Genomic DNA, 20,204 nt, shown 5'->3' on the forward strand with positions numbered 1-20,204 from the left:
TGGGTCGTTGATGTGCTTTTTAAGGCTTGTGTGTAACCTTGGTAACGGTAAACTCTTGATGAATGTCCCTTCAGGTTTGAAGCTGGCAACATTGCTATTAAAACAATTCATAGACACTGTTTAAAATATAAACGAAGAACGAATTGTATATCTACCTTTACTGCAGCCGGCTAACTAGCATTTCGTGGAATTTTACAGTACTGCAGCTAAATTATGTACACCCGTTAGCAAATTATGTTAACAAAATATATTTGCTAACTTAGGCAGCAAAATTAAATTAAAAGTTAAATTAAGCGGCAGGCAACTAATAGCTGTCACTTTTTTCAATTTCCCTCGTTCGACAAATCAATTCGGAGAAAAACGGTCACTTTCAACGACGATCTCAAGGTAAAACAACCCTACCTAATTCGTGTGCATTCACAAAATGAGTATTTTGGGGTGGTGTGATTACAGTAATGTCTGTTTTTCAGTCATATGCTAAATTGTTATGCCACATTATATGATACATATGCTAAATTTAATCAGCAGTGTGAACTCAAATTTTCACCAAGCTACAGTAACTTATTTCTCTGTTTCATTTTCTTAAGCTCGTACCTGGTCTATTTGAATCTGAGCATTCGCACTGGAACAATGGCTGGAGTTGAGGTGCAGTCCCAGTTTGTCTTTGGGTTACGGCCAAGTGTAAAGAATAATTTGTGCTTCTTGGACGAACAAACGGTCATATTCCCGAGTGGTAACAGTTGCGTCCGCTACGACATTGACCAGAGAAGCCAAAAATTCATTCCAGGTATGCGACAGGCCACACATTGTAGAATATCCAGGTGTAGAATATCCACCTGATTTGAATAATTTAAGCTATAGGTTTTCTGATGGGGTAAATCTCTGGTCGGGTAAAGTTATTCGGGTAAATCACTATCTTTGATGTGGAACACACAGAGGTTCCTGCCCAATGCCACACTTTTCTAGTTTACTTAATCGTTCCAGTATCTTAATGCTTTCATCAGCCAAAAGTCAGGTCGGTTTCAGTCCGGTTAAAGAAGAGAATTCCATCTCATTAACTGTAAGTAATTTTTATCGTAAAAATTAAAGATGATTATAGCTATCCAGGGCTGCCAATTTTCTATCATCCAAATATGGGACAGAAGTCAGAGCACCAGGAACCGTGTGGGCATGATGTTGTATAGTAAATCATCACAAGAGTATATGAAATGTTACAGAAACTACACGCACATATGCACACACACACACACACATACATGAGCAAACAAATTAGTACAGAGCATTCTGTATGTATAAATCATGCAGCATTCTATTTTGACACCGGTGTTTTGTTATATGGAAGGAGGTATGTTCCGTGCGGGACAAGCCAATTTTGACCCAAATACAAGACAGAGTTAGTAACCCTAGGGCCATCACTCCATTCATGAAGTGGAATTCATTTGTTGTGCTGAACTGAGATGATAAAGAATTCATCCAAACCTTGAGTCAGACCTCATGATGCTTTTAAACATATCAACTTATTCTTATGACATGTCCATTCACTCCATAAGCTCCAATAAACCCTTGTTAATAATCAATTATTCATTTCACCATGTTAATCAGGCACACAGAAAAGCAAAGGTATGCAGGCATTAGCCATCAGCGCTAATAGACGTTACCTGGCTGTGTCTGAGAGTGGGAACAAAGGTACCATCACCATCTATGACCTGCAGCATGAGCAGAGCAGGAAGAGGAAAGCGCTGAATGGGGGAGAACTGCCTGTCCAGGAATTTGTTTGCATGGCCTTCTCACCAGACTCTAAGTATCTCATTGGTCAAGGAGGGCATCCAGACTGGACCCTCTTCTACTGGATGTGGGAGAAACAGAAGGTCATGGCCACAGTTAATACCACCAGCAATGGCTCCATCAACCAGGTACACTGATCCACGTTGGAGAAAAAATTGTGCGAGGCTTTGCTGGTTTAAGCGTATACATAAAAGCAGGAATGTCGGTTCTAAAATATCACCTAAAGTGCAAAGTACATGCAGTGCCATTGTGCTTGATTACTCTGAGAGTGATTGTCTTTATTTCAATTCGTAGGTGAGCTTCAACCCACAGGACAATACTCAGATTTGCGTGTGTGGAAACAAGGTGTTCAAACTCTTCCGCTATGCGGAGGGTGCTCTGAAGCAATCCAACGTCTTCAAACAAGAGATCAACGTTCTTTCTCATGCCTGGTTGTCCGAAGAACGAATCATCGTTGGCACTGAGACTGGACGATTACTGCTGTTTGAGTCGGGTGACATGCGCTGGGAAACGACTGTGAAATCAGAGCCATCTGCCTCTGAAACTCACAGGTTTGCCGGTCCTTAAGTTTATAAACTTTATTTAAAGCTGATGTCTCACCCCACCAAAAAAGAGAATTTGCAGCAATTTGATATACATGGCGTTTTGTCTGTCTCTCTGACTTAATTAATCACCACTGATGACTGGTTGCACTGATGTGTTCTCCTTTGCTTTGCGGATTATTGATTGTACTGATTTTGTTTTTGCGTCCCTCTTTCACTCCCTTTATTCTTTTCCTGACAGACAACAGGAGAGGAACAGCTCAGATGAAAACGATTCCACCCCAGCTGCATTGCCACAGGTTACAGCCATAGTGGCTCTCTCCAAAGGCTTTGCTTGCTCAGCGGGACCCGGTACTGTGTGTCTCTTTGAGAAAACCGAAGAGAAGGACAGCTACAGGAAAACCACAGAGATACAGGTCCTCTCCTAATCAGAGTCTGTTTTACTCACTGAGCACAAGTAGAATCCATGCAGAAATAACTGGCACATGGGGATGTAAGAAGATTGTAATACTATAATGTTACATATCAGCATATGTTTAATATATTTTACTACCCTTTACTTCAATTAGGCAGTAGTTAAGTGCGTGAAAAGAGTATAAAAAATTATCTTTTGACACTCATGTAGACATTTTCCAAGCAACTGGGTGCCATTACTGCAGCATGATTGGAAGTTAACACGGGAGCTAAGTTCTAAGTTAAGTTCTAACACCCCCCCCAAACATTTTTATATATATATATATGCTTCTGTCATGATCTTCAGATCCCTCCAGATCCATTCAGAAGTGAGCTGTGTGTGGAAGATCCACAGCAGATCATGACTCTGTGTATCAGTCCCTCTCAGGAAACCCTAGCACTCAGCACAGACCACAGCCAGCTCTACAGCATCACACTGTCCTCTGCAGAGATCAGCAAGGTACCACAGCATGCTTCAGCAGGGATCTGCTACTGCCACTGCTGCTACTGCTATTACTCCTGTTACTGCATCATTTTTTTGTTAATTACTTTTTATTGATTCAATTTTGAACATAGACAAACAGACAACAGCAATGCTTCTGCTCCCATCATTTTTCACACTTTTTTATTAGACATTTGACACCTTAAAAGTAGATTTGAATGCGTTGCATCAGAAGAGTGGTAACAAATACTATTGCAATGTTTCCCATGGTTTTTTTTTAACATTGATGCGTGAAGTGGTTTAGTTCAACTAAGCTCCACTCGTGTTCCACTAGTCTGCCATACTCTTTGTGGCATGTTTGGTATTTGGTTTCTTTTTTGTCTTGATTAACCAAGAGGGGTGTGAGGAAATTATTTTGTTGTTGTTTATTTTGTGTTTCAGAGTGAGCATGCTCAATTTGAGTTCCTGTCCCATCCTTTCCATTCGGGCGCTATCACAGGTCTGTCCACCTCTATTCGTAAGCCTTTCCTGGCCACCTGTTCCCTGGACTGCTCTGTACGCATCTGGAACTTTCAGACTAAGTAAGAACAAACTATAACAGTTCCAATTAAAAGGTTCATATCTCACATTCTGTAGAGGTTGGAATATGTGCAGTCCTTTCCCCAACAGATTTCGCAGAGTCCAGGGCAGAGTTTGCCCGTTCAATGTTCTCTTCAGATTTTGCCTTCACACTGCTAAGACTGTGGTCTTAAGGCCAGTTTATATTTCTGCGTCGAATCCATTCTGCGCCATAGCCTACGCCATAGCCTGACGGGCCCCTCCCCAGAAGCCTGACGCGCATCGACACAGACCCCAACAACTGTGACTGGTCCGCTTGGTAGCATTGCCCTCCTTCTGCCTCAATCGGTTCAACTGTCGTACACACCATCTCCTCCGACGCATTTTACATCAGGGCATTGCAGTAATTTCAGTAAAAATAACTGTTGTTCAACATTTATTAGCTCCAACTCCAACATGATCCACTCAGTTTCAGTTGCCACTGGAAAATTTCTGGCAAAATGGCAAACTGAGCGCACGTTATTTTGAGGGCTCCATTTGTTTAGCCCCCAAAGTTTAGAAGCTAGTTCTTCTTTTGAGTGCAAAACTTGTTTCATAGATGTCACTGTGCGAAGACTGAATTCCGACTTTTTATTTAACATTATTCTCGCCACCGATTGTAATGCACGAAGAAATTCAACACGATGGCATAGAAACCTCACCACAAACTAACGTTTTGAAGGTTTCATTACAGAGCAACGCAGACACACCAACACACAAGTATAAATGCTCACAACGGTGTAGGCCACTTGCGTAGCCTACAGTATAGTATAAATCAGCCTTTAGTTGTGTGACAAAGTCATTACGATAAAGTTGTCACATTTTTCCACGATGAGACAGCGTGTATTATAAACACGTTTAGAGTCTGTAATGCTTCTTTCTTTTGTTAAGATGTTTTGTTTTCCGATTCCTGTCCTCCTGCAGCGCTCTGGAACAGTATAAAGAGTTCCAGGAGATGGCCTACAGCGTGGCCTTGCATCCTTCCGGACTCCATATCCTGGTGGGCTTTGCAGACAAGCTGCGTTTGATGAACCTGCTGGGCGATGACATCAGGACTGTTAAGGAGTTCACTGTGCGCAGCTGTCGAGAGGTGGGCCCCACCACTGTATCTGCGTGTTTAAAAACAGGGTATATTTTCACACTGTGTGTGCATGTGTGTGTGTTTGAGTGCCTATTTTCATGAATTAGATTATGTATTTGAATGAGTGTTAGCGTTTTTGCATACGTTTGTGTATTGTCGTGACTGTTCCAGAGTATGCACTTTTTGACGTGATGTGAGTTTCCAACGTTCCATTTTTCACGTGCTGAAAGATCCTGTGAGTAAAAACATGTAATATGAATAATGACTGTGCTGTTGCCTTTGATGGATAATTTGCCATCTGTCTGTCCTTCAGTGTGCATTCAGTCACGGGGGCCATTTGTTTGCTGCTGTGAATGGAAACGTGATTCATATCTACTCCACCACAACATTCAACAATGTCCTCAATCTGAAAGGGCATAATGGAAAGGTATGTCCAAATTCAAGGTGGCAACACTCACTGATATATTTGTCTCAACCACGTTTCAAAGATTTATTTCATAGTTACTGATTGTCTGCCAATATTAATTTGTCCAATCATAGTTTATTGGTGAACAGCTGATTTCCAAAAGTGATCAACCAATTCATTGCTGATTGTTTTTGAATGAACATCGATTGGTTCATTTCCATTGTTATCTGATCAAGGGTGATTTTTTCAGGTTGCTTTTACTTTGCGCACATAGATCGAATTTAGTGAATGAACATGCAACACTTCAAAGAGTTTCAGTGCCAACTTATGACCATGTTAGCCATGATGGAATAATTAAAAGCCTTATTAAAAGGTACATATCCAGGGATGTCATTATAAACTAGCAAATGCTGGGATCCCTTAGGTGCGAGCCATAGTGTGGAGTTCAGATGACAGTCGTCTGGTGTCATGTGGTATGGATGGTGCTGTGTACGAGTGGAACACATTCACCAGTAAGCGTGAATCTGAATGTGTGCTCAAGTCCTGCAGCTACAACGACGTTGCCCTCTCACCTGACGGCAAGACTATCTTCGCTGTAGGAAATGACTTTACGCTAAAGGAGATCCAAGATTGTCAGGTGAGTTGTGAGGAAACACACAATATATGTATAGTTTTGATGAAATGTTTGGGCACTATAGGTCAAAGTGTATGTAAGTGTATGTCAATGAAATCTTAGTAACACAAGCAAATGTGACCTCCGCACTGTGTAAAAATTAAACATCAGTCTGAAAATCTAAGGGCATAATCCCCAAATTATCTGTATTTTTACAGATTAAGAATAAAGAACCAAATATATAAAAACTTGGGCACCTTTATGAATGAAATAATTCTACTGTCTCAGATATCTGTCAGACTGCAGTTGTTTTTCTGTCTGGTTTGAACATCAATGGGCTCTTCTAATCATTCTTTAAAATAATAATAGCTGATTTTACCCAACAGGAGAAAGCAATAAAAACCTCACTCTGTGCCTCCACCAAGCAGTCAGCTGTCTGAAATATTGTCTAGAAGTGGAAGTTGATTAGAGCAGATCAAGACAAGATAAGACTGTTATGCTATGAGATTGTGTGGTAGACAGCGGATGAGGAAATAATGTGCTGGTGGAGGGAACAAATAATTCAACTTGATATCAGCATTCTCTAAGAGCTTAGGCCCCAGACTTGATCATGAAAGTAACTGAAAAGATATACAAAAATATATAAAAAACATTGTATACTTCAGCAAGGCAAAACATGCCTCAAAATCTGCTTTGCGGTATTTACAAGAAAGAAAGGTCGGTGTCCAAAGACTTGAAAATGATTGAAAATCGAAGCGAAATAGACTTATCATCACTTTATACATTGAGTTTTTTTTCCCCTCAGGTATTGTGGTATTAATATGTGGTATGAATATGGATAGGTGAGATTAAATGATACAATTTATTAATTCAAAAGGGTGTGAGGAACAAGCTGTTTTGTCTTTCTAACAGATCCTGAAAGAGGTAGGTGCTGACGAAGTGTCATACACAGCCATTGCTGTGTCGTACTCAGGGAGAACTGTCTTCACGGGCACTTCCACCGGCACGGTGCGGGTCATCAAACATCCTCTATCTTTTCAGAAAGACTGGACAGAGCACCAGGCCCACTCTGCCCCTGTGACTAAGGTGAGGCAGAAAGCCAAGCACAAAGGTAGACTCAAAGCTACAAAGGTAGACAGAGTCCACAAATACTTATCAGATTTGGGTCAAGCTTATTTATAAGTCTATGAATGGATTCTTAGATGAATCCCAGTGGAATTTTTCTTAAGAATACTGTGATTTATTCAGATTTGAGTGTTTGCAAAGGGAAATGGTTAGGGGAAAAATAATGATGGGCAATGGAATGGAGTCAGACAACTAAGTACAGTAAACGTTATCACGGGAAAAACTAACACTTCAATATGATTGAATAATATTTACTGCAGAGCATAAACATGTGTCAATGAGGGATGAAACCAAGGCACCAGCGTACAAACTATAAACCTGTGCTGTCCAACTCTGGCCCATAAAATCAAGAATCCTCATAGGTCTTTCCCTTGGTTTTCCCAAATGTGAAATGAGTTTGTGACCCATCTGTGACATCAAAAGGATTTCTTGATTCAAGGGCCAAATTTGATTAGCCCTGATGTAAAATAATTTGGCCAATTAAAAATGCTTAAATTGTCTTATTAAGGTAAAAACGAAATTATTCAATTAGCCGTGTCAGATCTAAATGAGGATGTCTTCTGTCCGTAGATGGTTATTACATTTGATGACCAGTTCTTGCTGACTGCTTCAGAGGACGGATGTCTTTTCATTTGGAGAATCATTGATAAGGAAGGCCAAGGGCTGAAGAGAGACAAGGACATAGTCTTCTCAGAGGAGATCCTTATCACAAAGTCTGATCTTGTAGAAAAGGTATTAACGGAGTGCATCAAGACTCCATCCTGGGGCCATTGTAAATTGTACCTGGAATACATAGACTTTATTTCGAATTTTTTTAGAATTCATTTAGAATTTACTTAGAATTTATTTATTGTATTTTCTTGCTGCAAAATTTACAAAAACATCTATATTGTACTTGAAGAGTCATTAGCATTGTCTCTGCTTTTCGGGGTTCACTATTAAACGCTACAATCTACAAATTCTTCAAGAGTTAGATTGGATTAAGCCTTCAGTTTTAAGCATAATATTATTGTTTTTGTTGCCCTCCTTCTTTTTGTTGTCACTTGTTTCCACCCCACACCCCTTTCATAGAACCAGATCATAGCAGATCTTAAGACCAGAGTGGAGGAGTTGCAGATGAACAATGAATATCAGTTACGACTGAAGGGCATTACCTACAATGATCAGATCAAGGAGCTCACTGAGAAGTTTACCCTGGAGATGGAGTCACTGAAAACCAAAATCCAGGTCAGCTTACTCTCCGACCCTTGAGCATGCAAGGGTACTTACCTGTAGCACCAAAAAGACATGTGCTGTACATGTAAATGTATATGGAACCAAAACTCACATGGAGAAATTTTAAATTAGTTATAATACAAAACTACCCTCATATTGTATTCATGTCCATCTCCAAACACTTACTGTATTCATGTCCACTGTGCCGCAGGTTCTGAAAATGGAAAGGGAGAAGCAAGAAATAACCCACCGTGAAACTCTTGCTGAGGTCATGGAGAAATGTGCCAAAGAAAAACAGGATTTAGGCAAGCATTAAAGACAAAATTATGCCTCTACATGTAAAAACACTGGTTTACTAAAACTTTTCAGTTTACATTAACTTTTAATATTTATTTCATTCATTTTAAATGACATATCACTCAGGGAGCAGTACAGCAGAAATATTTCATTACCTTTTGCCTCGTCTGTTAATTTGGGTCTATGTTTATGTTTGAATGAAATCCTGTAATGGACAGTTTGAACTGACAGGATAGTGATGCTTTTCAGTTATAAAATTTCTGAAAAGTCTGAGTGTAAACTTTGCCCTGGCACTTTTGAAAATGTTCCTCTCACATTTTTGTTTCATTTGGGGTTTCTTGTTAGAGAGGATCCTGATCTCTAATTTTTCCCTACATTTTCCCTATACTGTTATCTATTATCTTCACTGGCTGCTATAACTGTCCTCTCTCACCTAAATTTTCTGCATTCCCCTGTGCACTCACTAAATAGATCCAAGTCTCCTGCTTCCATCTGTCCACGCATAGACTATGCATAGTGTTTCCATTCATAAACCGGAAATAATTTACTGCTAGTGACCCGCACCATCACGCTGTATCTCACAGAGTCCACCAAGAACCAGAGGCTAATGGCGGAGTATGAGAGGTATGACAAGCTCCAGCTCAAACTGCAGCACATGCAGGAAGAGCATAAGCAGCAGCTTCAGAGTCTAGAGGAGCGCAGGAACCAAGCAATGGAGGAGCTTGCAGATTCCTATGAAGTCAAACTGCAGGAGACCAAGAGCTTGCTGGACCAGGTGAAGACGGCTGTGCTGATTCAAAGACAGAATCTTTGTTTTAGTCCCTGATGGTTAACAGTGTTGACTTTTGAGGTCAAACTGAAAATTGAAATGAATTATTAGACAGCAGGTTCTTTCAACAGGCTGGATAAATTATAATCTAAACCAGAATATTTAAACACTTTCATGTCCATGACAGTGCCAAACAGACAAATTTATTTTGATGAAATGTAATGATTGTATTGAGTATTCAGTATTCCAGTATGTGACCACTCTAAACCCAATAATTCCTCCTTTTCTGTTCCAGAAACAATGATGTCAGTTTTTTTGGTGAGAGTAGAAATATAGACTCTCATGTAAAAATGGTGTTGTCCTTTTTCTTTCTGCCCTCTCAGAGTCAGGATGTGACACGACAGCAGGTTTTAGAGTTTGAAGAGTGGAAGAAGCAGGTGGAGGAAGACATCGATGAGGAGGTCCTGCAAATGCGAGTAAGATATGAGAGAAAACTACAAGAGGAGAAGGAGACAAACATGAGACTTAAAGGAGAGACTGGAGTCATGAAAAAGAAGGTGAGCAAAAAGTGTCACCAGCTGTGCGCTGTTTTTATTCCAGAATGAAAGAAATGGTGGCTGATGATCAGGCAACATCCTCTGCATTCACAGATTGAAAACATATTGATACATGTTGAAAATGGCATTTCTTGTAAAATAGGATAAAATGGAATCATTCAAACAAAAGCTGGATATAAATCAGCACAACATGGCTTCTCCAGGCAAACTACTCCATATAAAATGGTAGCTGAGGACCAACGCCGAATACATTGTGGTGAGACACCAGTATAGAACAATGCATTATTATCACAGATAAAAGCAAAATACACATAGCAGAGCTTAATGCACTAAACACCAGACTTGAGTCTTTAAAACCGGCACCAAAAATAAACATCGTACTCCACCATACCACATCAACATCCAACTCTCCCTTGAGCTGGGAGCACACTGGAAGCTTTATAGAGCTATTAGCATTGACCACACATTTAACAATGAAGACTAGCACAATGTGCATGCACACAAGTTAAGATAATTGCTTCACATCAAACATATAAACACAGAAACAAACATCACACCTTCATGTATGGAAAATAGAAATCACATCAATACGTATCATTTGTGAAGTACACATCAAATCCACAAATTCTGTGTGCTACTCACTGTGTGTCCATTACGGTCAAACTGGCATCCTACACATTTATACACATTTACACATTTATCTATTTATACATTGTTCAAGATAATCAGACCACACTCTGCCCAATATTGCACTTTACCCAACTGACATTGACCTTTGCTATGTACTTTAGCACTGTCATGCTCTGGTTCTCTCTCCCCTGCAGGTAATTTTTGTGTTTGGTTTTCAAGTCATTTCCTGGTTTTCATTTGTTCAGTTAATTTTACACCTGTAACTGACCGTGTGTGTATGTGTGTGTGTATGTTGGGGGGGTCCTCATATGTTGCCTTCCTGAAGTCCTTTACCTACAACAAGTTCCCCAATTTGCTCCACCTTTGAACCCCCACTAGAGGTGACTGTGGACAAGTCAAGGTGGAGCGTCAGCTCTCTGCTATTGGATGGGCCTAGCAGAAGAAGTCCTTTACCCACAACAAGTTCCCCAATTTGCTCCACCTTTGAACCCCCACTAGAGGTGACTGCGAGCTGTCTTCTATTTTATGGGCATGGCAGAACAGTCTTCACCTGGGACCTGGGCAAGCAGGGTTTAACTCCTACCATAACACCACCCTCTGTCCCTGACGCATGTATCCACTCATTACTGCTCCCTGCCATCTCAGAGCTTCTGGTCACTGTTCCCACCACTTCAGAGGCTCTGAATCCAGTTCCAGCTCCCACCTCTGCCATGCTGCAGGTTTCTGTAGTGGTGAGGACTTCACATCTGATGGCAGTGGGGGCCTCTTGAACAGCAGGGGCTACAGATCTAATTTTGGAAGGAAATGTTGTATCAAAACAAACCCATAGTGTATGGAATGACAGATGTGAGGGATGGGATTCCGCAGGAAGGAAGCATGTTGCATAATGGTTTGACACTTAATCTAATCATAACCAGAAGTTCTCTGACATAATGTTGTCATTGTTGAATGATTTTATGATTTAGATAAGTCTGAAAAAAAAGATATACTTTATGTGTTTTGCTAGGGGTGTCTGCCGATAATGGAGGAAGCATGTTGCATAATGGTTTGACACTTAATCTAATCATAACCAGAAGTTCTCTGACATAATGTTGTCATTGTTGAATGATTTTATGATTTAGATAAGTCTGAAAAAAAAGATATACTTTATGTGTTTTGCTAGGGGTGTCTGCCGATAATGGAGGGGGGGTGTCTCTACCATCCCCCCAACTTCCGACGCCCCTGAAAATAAGTCAGAAATGTATTGCCCTTGCTTCCACTGACATCTTGCCAACAAATCACTCTTGACTTTGCCTTTATGAGGGAATTGCATGTTCCTCACTGTTCACAGGTTCCAAGCAGTCATCCACGCAGAAACTGTTCTTGATTGTTTCTGTTTCTTCTGCTAAGAATTCAGCACTGTTGTCTCCTGCAGTCCGTAATAATTTGAGCAACTGGCAGATGCTTCACTCAAAACGCTGTACAGTCATTCTGAACTCCTTGACCTCTTGATTAGTGTCTGCTTTAGGCCACCAAAGGAAACTAAGGTAACTAAATACTAAGGTAGTTCTTGTCTGAAGGTGTTACCTCAGGTCCTTGTGAGATCTGGAGTTTGAAGCATTTGATTATTTGAAGACTTGCCTTGAAAGGATGTTGAACAGTCAAATTCAACCAGAAGCTTTCTCTTTTTGGGATGGTACACCCCATGCTGTGGTATGTACCACATCTCACATCAGTGTTTTGTGTTGGAATGTGGGCTTTAGTGAAAGCGATTTCCTCCTGGATGTGGATCTCAAGGAGTCTAATGAACTTACTTCCATTAAAATCGCATACTTCTAAACCACGTATAATTGGACTATTCGTTAAATGCCTCTTGTCCCAAAATCCTTGTTCTTTTTTCCACTGCTCCTTCAAAGATTCTGTACAGAAACTGTCAGGATCCAAACTTCCTGGATCAAAAAAGGTGTATGTTTGCAGTGAAAGTGAGTTTTTGCATCTATGACTATGTGAAAGCAACTGTGTATTTTCCATCATATCTTTAGTTTGGACTCTGAGTTTAGTTAATTACTCATAGTTAGTAATTACTCATAGTCAGAGTATGGAGTATGGACTATAGCCCACAATGTGTTATACAGGGACAGCACACAGATGGTTTTAGTCCTGCCTCTTAGAGAGTTCCTACAGGGTTTTGTTCAATGGCGCAATAACCAAACCACACCAGGCAACAACTGACGGTCTTCAAGGATCGGTGCTCAGACCGCTCCTCTTCTCCTCTGTACACCATCTCACTGGGCTCTGTCATCCAGCAACATGGCCTCTCCTACCACTGCTATGCTGATGACACCCAGCTGTGCCTGTCCTTCACTCCAGAGGACATTGCAGTCTCAGCATGCATCTCTGCACGCCTTACTGACATTGCAGCCTGGATGAAGGAACACCCTCTCCAACTAAGCCTGTCAAAAATGGACATGCTTGTGAGCTAGTGCACCAACCACCAGCCCTTCCATTCAACATAGCATCTTCATTCAACTCAGTTCATCTTCGCTACTACCATCAAACCTTAGGGGTGATGGTAGACGACCAGCTGGCCCTCACCGACCATATCACAGCAACCAATCTTGCAGATTCAGTCTTACAACATCAGGAGAATCAGACCATACCTGTCAGAGCTGAACTCTTTACCCAGGTACTTGTCATCTCAAGAAAGGACTACTTCGACTCTCATCTGGCAGGTCTACTGGCATATGCTACCAAACCGCTGCGGGTGATTCAAAATGCTGCAGCAGGTCTAGTGTTCAATCAACCGAAACAAGCACACATCACACCCCTCCCATCTCCCTCCACCGGCTCCCAGTCTCTGCCTGCATCGGGTTTAAGTCTTTTGCTTACTCTCAGATCAGCAAGTGGAACCACACCTACATACTTCACATCACTCATATCCTGTGTTCCATCCCACTAGTTACAGTCCTCAAGAGAATAGCCTTTAGTTATTCCACTACCACATAGCCGAAAGTCACAAACTGTACCCTTCACATACGTGGTTCCTCAACAGTGGAATGAGTTGTCCAGTTCAATCTGGTCTGCTTTCACCTTCCCAACCTTTTCCATGAAACTCTTACTTTCACTGCTACGGACTAACCTACCTGCCTACAGTCAACCCCTGCCTACAAACTGATAGCTAAAATGTTCCATTGTACTACTTGTCCCTCGATGATGTATGCTGTTTGGCACTCCACTGTCAGTACTCTCGAAACACTCTTTCCTGTGTCCATTTACTTTTATGATGTAGATTTCCAGGCACTCTACAGCAGGTATTACTCAGCACATTGTTTTGAAATACTTTATGTGGAAAGGTACACTATAGCTTAAGATTGTGGTGCAACAGACCTATTTTGTTGCTATGGTGGAAGTACAGTTGTTTTGTTGATTATTGTTCACAGCATGCCAACTATTAGCACTACTTCTTCTTTCACAGCTTTGTAGCCCCTGTCCCTTAGCACTGTTTCTACCCATGTCCTTCTGTAGTTCACTCTCTTACTTCCCTCAACTTTTCTTGAACTTGTACCAGGTATAATACTGGATTTAACAACAGCAATCATACCATAGATAGCTCCATAATGACTACATGCTCGGTTTGTATTTTGGCTTACGTGGAAGCTGCTTTGTATAAAAGCTTCTGCCAAATGAATAAATGTAAATGTAAATATGATACAGGCCTTAGGGAGCTAAAGCTGAGCATGACACCTAAAGTTAACTGATCAATCAAGAACATGTCTCATTGAACAGTCTTTCCATGTAGGACTGCTCTTAAAACTGACTCAGCACACACACCGTTCATCATTGCACCATTTCTCATTTATACACACACATTCAGTACAACACCTTAACATCTCTCTCTCTCTCTCTCTCTCTCTCTCTCTCTCTCATTCATATTTCTCCTTGTGTAAAAAACGCACTTGTGTCCTGGACTGGTGCAGATCATCAGCCTACAGAGGGAGACTGAAGATAAAAATGTGGAGATTGAAAAGTTGAAGCAGGAACAGCAGAAGCTCCGCAGCTTGATTGAATCTATAGAGAAAGACATCATGGGTCTGAGGAAAGAGATTCAGGAGAGAGATGAGACCATAGAAGACAAGGTGGGTTATCTCAGATACTTTATCAGACAGAGATAGATTTGGCTGAACAATTTGGGGAAAATATCTAATTGCGATTTTTCTGACAGATATTGCGATCTGATTTGATTTGCAATATAATTTTTTAAAGTCAAGCTTCAGTTCAGTTTTCACTGTGCAATAGATTTAAAACATGTGATGGAAGATTACCACATGAGATACCATCAAAATATTAATTGCTCTATATTCTAATGCAATGATGAGAACTGAAAGATGAATAAATTGCTCCCAACATATATTTATTACATTTGTTTTTAATTGGCATAGAACAAGGAACAATCAAACATAGAACAATTATCAGAAAAGCTGTGACTGTGTTAAGTTAAATAAAGAAAGAAATAATAATAAAAACTAAAACGATTCCAATAAGAATATGATAGGACCTTTCTGTAAACAATCTCTAACAGTGAAATAGGAAGGTCATTCACTTGGTCACGGTGTTAATAGACACCATGGGGGTGTTCCAGAAAGCGGGTTTAGTGAAAACTCTGAGTTACTTAACTCAGTACAAGTAGTAAACCTCCTAATAGAAGAGCATCATGGTTTTGTTTTGCTAAGAGAATGAAGCAATAGGACTCCTCTATTAGGAGGTTTACTACTTGTTCTGAGTTAACTAACTCAGAGTTTTCACGAAACCCGCTTTCTGAAATGCCCCCCATGTCTTACAGGAGGTAATAAGTTATGGCGTTCGTTCCTTCACCATGCCTTCGTGGCCCATTTTCATACGGAGTAACAGTCGCAAACGACTCTGAAATAGTAGTTTGTTTACAAGGCTGTGCTAGAGGATCACCACTTTCACTTGACTTTTTGGCCGTACACTCGTGCTTGTACACTGTGGTGTTTTTTAAGTGCTAATATAGGTTTATGGTGTTGCCTCGCCCTCGTTATGTGGCAGCCTCCACGACAGACCTTGCACAATACATTCTTTAGTTGCACATCTGTCCTCTCAAATCCGAAATACTCTCAAGTGCTGCTTTTCTTCGGGAGTAAATTGTCCAGCATTACTTCTGGCTCAGCGGAGGGCATTTTTCCGCACCACGAATATAACATTTTCCTTGAGTTTCACGTGTTTGTTATTGGTGCGTGTTTACGCATTCGCGTTGGGTCACTTCTGATAGGTGAGCATGACTAATACGCGAGGCGCACCGCAATTCTGATTGGTGAGCATGACGGTCACACAAGAGGAACGGCATGAATTTGTTAAACCATTGACACGACAGTTTAAACCCTGTGTCAGACACGCTGCATAATGTATATCGGAAATCACAGCCTTTGCGATTTGCGAATCGTACTGTTTCAAATTGCGATATCGATTTGAAATCGATTAATCATTCAGCCCTAATTACTGGATTTGCATAGTTATTGATCTAAACCAGTGTTTCCCAAACTTTTTTTCTGGGGACCCACTTTTTAAAAATGTCAAACCATTGCAACCCAATTCACAATGCCTTATCTATAAATCATGAGAAAAACGAATTTGTGCATACATGAACATTCGCGACCATTTTCACTGCCATTTCTGCATCACCTTATATTATGTTGAATAGGTAAACCAGCCATTTCGAAGAGATATATGCGTGATAAATCACAGCTTCATTTTATCCACATATATTGAAAACATATTCACATGTTAAATACTTTATAAATGAGACAAAATAAGAGCATTTAGGAGGAGTTAACAGGCTATTTCATTGTTTTCATTTCCTTTCATCAGTAAAGCAATATACACATGTTAAATAATTTATAAATGAGACAAAATAAATGCATTTAGGCGGGCTTAACAGGCTCTCGTTTCTTCCCTCTCATCAGTAAAACAAACAGAATGTACACCAGCCTTTCATACATCCATCCTCATGCTGTCTTCCCTCACAGGCAGTAGTTTGGCTGACGTTAACAGTAGTCTGGTCTTTAGCTGGGTCTTTATTAACCAAGCATCCATTTCTTGTGGCTGGCTGCAGATATAAATCTAAAATAAAAGACTATGGAAGAAATTCTGCCAATTTATTTGGCGACCCAAATAAAATCTCCTGCGGCCCACCTGTGGTTCGCGACCTAGTCTTTGGGAAACACGGATCTAAACCAACCCTGTCTACAAATTGCCTGGAATGAAACAAGCTGGCTCATGTGCTGTTGACCAATCCATACAAAATGAGTTGTTTTTCATTGACAGGAAACACGTATTACTGACCTGAAAAAGGAAAACCAGGAGATGATGAAGTTCAAGTTTGTGTTACGCTGCAAAATAAAAGAGATGGAAGAAAATAACATGACCCAAGAAGATGAGATTGCAGAGATGAAGAAGAAGATCCAAGAGGTTGGAAATATTGTCCAAAGCCTCTCATTTGTTGTGAACTACAGCAAGAGGTTTAAGACATGAAGGCTGATTTTGGTGAAATATTGCAGAGTTCCGGTATCTCAGCTGTATAATCATTATAATAGATTTCTGAGTGCAAACAAGCTTTGATAAAATGTTGAGTGTTTTGTAGTCTTTTGTCTGTGACCACTGTGAGACTGTGAGAGATGTCTTTTGTCAGATGGATGCTGAACTGGAGCAGGTCACCAAGAAGAACACCCAGCTGGAGCTGAAAATAGCTGACATGAAGCTGAGGTTGAGTGCCGGTGATAAAGAGATGAGTAAAGAGAGACAGAGGGTCAGTATTACCCTGATGTCATGGGTGTCAGGATAGTGATCCTGCATCGGTCCGTAATGTGAACTCTTACACAAGATGCCATACCAAGTCTCCAATATAGATATAGATATATCTAAGTAAAGAAATGCTTCAGTCAAGTTGCTGTGTAATAAAAATTCAGGTTACGGGAGGGACAGTTTATCTCTATATGTGATGAAAAAGACTAAGTTATTGTTTCTCTCATTTTATAACTAATGAAAAATGGAGAGTTATCTGATTTTAACTCTTGCCAGTTTTCAAGACAAATCCTAGACAAACAAAGCCAAATATCTTCCCTCCATAATAGAGGTTTTAAGCACGAATATACATTGTGATGTCACCACCTTTTGTCACATTCACTTAACACACCGTAACACACCACTAACTAAATTTGTGTGTCAAACCTGCTTCAGAGTCTTCACACCTCTGCTGCCAGTAATGGAACTAGCCTTGCACTAATTTTATACATCACACAGTATTACAATTCATTTGAGTATAATTCATATTGTGGGGCACAGTGTAATCTTGAATGTGTCCACCTTTCTCTTCTGGATTGTCTATAATGTATATCTCCACACACAGGTGAAGGATCTGGAAAGATTGGTAGAGAGATTTAAGACAGACCTCCACAACTGCGTGAGCTTCATCCAGAAGCCCAAAGAGCTAAAGGACTGTTTGCACAAACTTTATGAACACTATGTCCAGGAGTCTGACGTGGTGAGACAGACACACACATACACTGTCTCTTCTTCAAGGCTTAGCACTCACCACTATATATAGCTGAACATTTTTTCCCATGGTCAAATTCATGGACTTTGGCTGGATATGTATCTGACTGAGAAATGAATTGAGTTTGATGATCTTGGCGACATGTGCCATCGAATGCTTGATTGCCTGTGTTTACTGGCACTTTAGGTGGAGGTAGCAGGCATGGGTGCTGACGTACAGGAGGAGCAGATTCGCCAGAGAGAGCATCTAGAGCGCACTGTGGCCTCTTTGAAGAAGAGGCTAGCCAAAGACGTGGAGGTGCACCACGCCAACAAAATCAAACTCATAAAGGTATGGGAGACAGGGAAAGTTCCTCACACTGCTCTAATCCATGTTCCTATGTTCCTTCCTCTTCGTCCATTCCAAAGCACATCTGCACTCCTCAGTAAAGCTCTGAGATGAGATTGTTTCAGTCATGATTCTTCTGTCGGTTTAGGGACTAGACTGAAAACACAGTGCAACATACCTATCCTTTTCCAGTGCAGACAAAACTGGGCTATTCAGTTTATTACCTTTTCTAGTCTGTGTTTTTCATGGTTCCAGTTGCAGACAATGGTCATGAATCCAGTTTTTTGACTCTGCAGGAGAACGTCATTCTGATTAAAGAACTGAATGATTTGCGGGATCAGTTGCGAAGATCTCAAACACAGCTTAGTGAGGCGGAGCGCCAACTGCGCCTCTCTAAGAAGGACAAGATGAAGGACTCCGCAGAGCTTGGGAGTAAGCAAGTCTTGCAGGAGTGTCGTGTCTGTTTTGGTGTGTGGGTGTGGGTGTCTGTGTGTCCTTGTACTTTGTTGGAGCCTAATGTCGCTTTTCCACTGCATGCTATCAGCTCTACTCAACTCGACTCTACTCACCTTTTTTGGTTTTCCATTAGGCAAATCGAATACCTAGTACCTGGTACCCATTACTATTTTTTGTATCTATCCTGTCATGGTTCCAAGCAAGCTGAGTAGGTACCAAAACGTGACGTGAAAACACTGCGGACTACTGATTGATCAGTATCCTCAGACATCCTGCACAAACCTGCCATTTTTAAAAACGCCAAGCTTAGAGTCCAATATCACTATTAATAGTCTCAAAGGGCTTTACATGTCCATAACAAAGTCAAATCAAAATTATATTATCCATAAGTAAGAGAAAACAGATAAGTCTGTGGTTTGGTTTTACAGTTATGTAAAGAGTTTGCCTCCCTAATTTCTGTAAATGGCAGTCCGCAAAACATGCCGTGGTCGGTTGAAGAGGTACAGACATACCGAGAATCAAGAATACCATTATTACCAGTATTCTCCATTGCTACCGTGTTTGTCACGTTGAAGATGACATCACAACAGTTTCTTGCGGGGTCACCGGCTGCATTGAAGAGGTACTAACTGCGGTGGAAAACAAGGTACCAGGTACCAAAAAGTGAGTAGAGTCGAGTTGAGCTCGTACCATGCACTGGAAAACTGACATAATTCATGTCTGCTTTAGTGCGTGTGTGTGTGTGGGGTGTGTGTGTGTGTGTACTTTATTTGGAGCCTAATTGATTGCTTTACTTTAATGACACGTATTATGTAACTGAGAGAATCAGAATCAGTGCTTGGTAGCACAAGACCCTGATAGCAACAAAATGAATCAGTCTGTCTGAAAACTAACATCCTGACTTTTTTTTCTCCTGTCTCTATAGCATCGCCCTTGTCAAACACCAAACCTAGCCACCAGTTAAAGCGACTTAACTTCGAAGAGGAGGCAGAGAAGATTATTCAAATGCAGCGCGTGGAGATGGAGAGACTAAGGCAGCAGATCCAGGGTCAAGGGGAAGGGTCTGTCCTGCTTCAAGCCTCTCCCATTCCCAAACTACCTCCAATTCCAAACTGATCCAAGGATACACTCATGACCATGACATATATATACAAATGCAGTAATGTGTGGTTAGGTGTATTTTATTAAACATTAATTGGATATTAATTGTGAGTGTGGCATGATCTAGTCTTTTCACAAAGCCATGAAGATATTTCACACTGTCTTAAAATTTAATTAACAGAATTATTTCTCAGAAGATAACAAAATGCATTAAAAGTAATAGAAGAGGGGGGAAAAAAACACAGAAAAATTAGAAAAT

General features: G+C 40.7%; 1 protein-coding gene across 1 annotated transcript; it reads left to right on the top strand.

Moving 5' to 3' along the window:
* The first annotated feature begins 630 nt into the window (after positions 1–630).
* Positions 631–19,960, top strand: cfap57 (cilia and flagella associated protein 57). Its single transcript, XM_030774778.1, has 22 exons — positions 631–787; positions 1,603–1,913; positions 2,080–2,336; positions 2,569–2,743; positions 3,088–3,240; positions 3,664–3,803; positions 4,744–4,909; positions 5,214–5,327; positions 5,731–5,943; positions 6,832–7,005; positions 7,615–7,776; positions 8,116–8,271; positions 8,471–8,564; positions 9,141–9,331; positions 9,709–9,882; positions 14,469–14,627; positions 16,834–16,977; positions 17,198–17,314; positions 17,915–18,049; positions 18,248–18,391; positions 18,685–18,828; positions 19,811–19,960. Exons 1-22 carry the CDS (start codon positions 631–633, stop codon positions 19,958–19,960), a joined length of 3,630 nt encoding a protein of 1,209 aa, XP_030630638.1.
* Positions 19,961–20,204: the final 244 nt, after the last annotated feature.

The sequence above is a fragment of the Chanos chanos genome, chromosome 5 (assembly GCF_902362185.1).
Source record: "Chanos chanos chromosome 5, fChaCha1.1, whole genome shotgun sequence".
NCBI classification, from domain to species: domain Eukaryota; kingdom Metazoa; phylum Chordata; class Actinopteri; order Gonorynchiformes; family Chanidae; genus Chanos; species Chanos chanos.

Coding starts and splice junctions, on each gene's coding strand:
- cfap57 (XM_030774778.1), top strand. CDS start 631: ATGGCTGGAGTTGAGGTGCAGTCCCAGTTTGTCTTTGGGTTACGGCCA. Junction 8,272..8,470: donor CACTGAAAACCAAAATCCAG/GTCAGCTTACTC, acceptor ACTGTGCCGCAG/GTTCTGAAAATGGAAAGGGA. Junction 9,883..14,468: donor CTGGAGTCATGAAAAAGAAG/GTGAGCAAAAAG, acceptor GGACTGGTGCAG/ATCATCAGCCTACAGAGGGA.